Source organism: Eschrichtius robustus, unplaced genomic scaffold (genome assembly GCF_028021215.1).
Source record: "Eschrichtius robustus isolate mEscRob2 unplaced genomic scaffold, mEscRob2.pri scaffold_834, whole genome shotgun sequence".
Taxonomy (NCBI): Eukaryota; Metazoa; Chordata; class Mammalia; order Artiodactyla; family Eschrichtiidae; genus Eschrichtius; species Eschrichtius robustus.
In genome coordinates, this window is record NW_027175717.1 from 42,863 (window position 1) to 44,679 (window position 1,817).

The 1,817-nt window shown below is 54.2% G+C and overlaps 1 protein-coding gene across 1 annotated transcript; it reads left to right on the forward strand.

Moving 5' to 3' along the window:
• Positions 1 to 372: 372 nt before the first annotated feature.
• On the forward strand, positions 373 to 1,588 carry LOC137758396 (nuclear RNA export factor 5-like). The gene is made up of 6 exons (XM_068534469.1): positions 373 to 414; positions 531 to 611; positions 750 to 819; positions 965 to 1,053; positions 1,173 to 1,280; positions 1,469 to 1,588. Exons 1-6 carry the CDS (start codon positions 373 to 375, stop codon positions 1,586 to 1,588), a joined length of 510 nt encoding a protein of 169 aa, XP_068390570.1.
• Positions 1,589 to 1,817: the final 229 nt, after the last annotated feature.

Consider the following 1,817-nt stretch of genomic DNA (forward strand, 5'->3'; position numbering starts at 1 on the left):
AAGCCCTGTCAAGCTCAGTAGAAGGCCGGAAAAGAACAGGAAAAGGTTCGTCCTCCAGCCTAAATTCCCTGTTGTCTGTCCTCTCTCCCATCCCTTCTTTTCATCCTTAGATTCCTTGTGGGATACAGTATGACAGGACATGGCTAATGAACTCAATCCAGCGCCATTGCAGTGTCCCCTTCACTCCAGTGGACGTAAGAGAGGATGCCGAAGCCAGACGCGTGGGCACAGGGAAGGGGGAGAGAGAGACCTGGTTCAGCAGGGTCTGTTGGCTTCTGATACTATTGCTGTTGCATTCAATGCCTGTAGTTCCACTTTATTCACAATGGGGCTGAGTTCTTTGTCCAAGAAGCTAGCACTGCCTCTGCATTGATGGATGTCAGCAACAAGATTTGTGACGAGGAGAGCCGAAAGGTGTGTGTCGCGGGCATTACCTGTACCTCATCCTGAGGAAGGAGTACAGGCCAGGGGCTGGCTGTTTTCTTTGGAACTAGAGTTCCTGGTGCTTACCCCACCTCTTCTTCCTGCAGATACCTGTGTTTGTCAGCCCGTCCGCTGTTCCCTACTCTGTGCAGTATAAGTTGAAGCCAGAAGAAATGGAGCAGCTAAAGGTAATGCAGACTCAAGGCATTTTGTGTGCCAGCGCTCAAACCCACCTCTCCTTCCTCCAGGCCCCCGTCACCCTCTCCCCCGTTTTCCCTACCACCACCACAGCCTCAGAGCGGCTCTCTCCATCTCTCACTCCGCAGCTGACCTTGATCAAACGATTTAATGTCTCCAAGCAAGCTCTTGACCTCCAGAGGCTCTGCGTTGACCCAGGTACGGCTGACAGCAGTAATTCTAGGGCGGGCGAGGGCAGAGGGGTCTTCCTAGAGGGAGACTTAGGGATGGTAACGTGGGAGGGGCTGGTGCTGGCCCCAGACCCCACTCAGCCATCTGATTCCCTCCCCTCTCCTTCCTGAAGACTTGGTGGGCCATGATATTGATATAATTCTGAATCGAAGAAACTGCATGGCTGCCACCCTGCAGATCATCAAAAAGAATTTCCCTGAGGTGAGGCTGTAGGCCCAGTGCTGGTATTAGGGTAGGGGGTGGAAGAGATGGGGTGGAGGGCAGATTTGTCTCCAAGGCCCTAGATAGTAACCTTCACTCTACCTCTTCTTGCCCCAAAGCTGTTGTCCTTGAACTTGAGCAGCAACAAACTGTACCAGCTGGATGGCCTGTCTGACATTATACAGATGGCCCCCACGGTCAAGATCCTGAACCTCTCCAAAAATGAGGTGAGAAGAGGGAGCCAGATCAAAGTTGGGTTGAGAGTAGGGGGGGGGGGCGTGTTAGTGGCCATCAGAGTGATGACAGGAGGCAGGTGAAGGTACCTGTGGGGGAGGGAGGGGGCTGGGGGTGCAGAGATCCGGATGTCCCTCTTTCCCTGGGATTCCTTTTCCCACTTCCGCCCCATATTTCTCAGCTGAAGTCTGTGTGGGAGTTGAGGAAGATTAAAGGGCTGAAGCTTGAAGAGCTGTGGCTGCAAGGGAACCCATTGTGTGGCACCTTCCCAGACCAGTCCACCTATGTAAGGTCAGTGTGAACACCCTGTCACCCTTCCTGGTGACCTTCACCCGTGGGAGCCTAGACTATCTGTGACAGTGCCCCTTTGCCAAAGGTGGCAGCCCTGGTCTTCTGGGAGGATCACAGGCCCCACCTTCTGCTCTCTCTGTGCCTATCACCGGTGAGGAGTTTCCTTCCCCTGACCTGCTCACCTCTGCAGGGGCTCTGGGGTCTGTTTCCAGCTCTCTGCGCCCAGCTATATTCCGCCA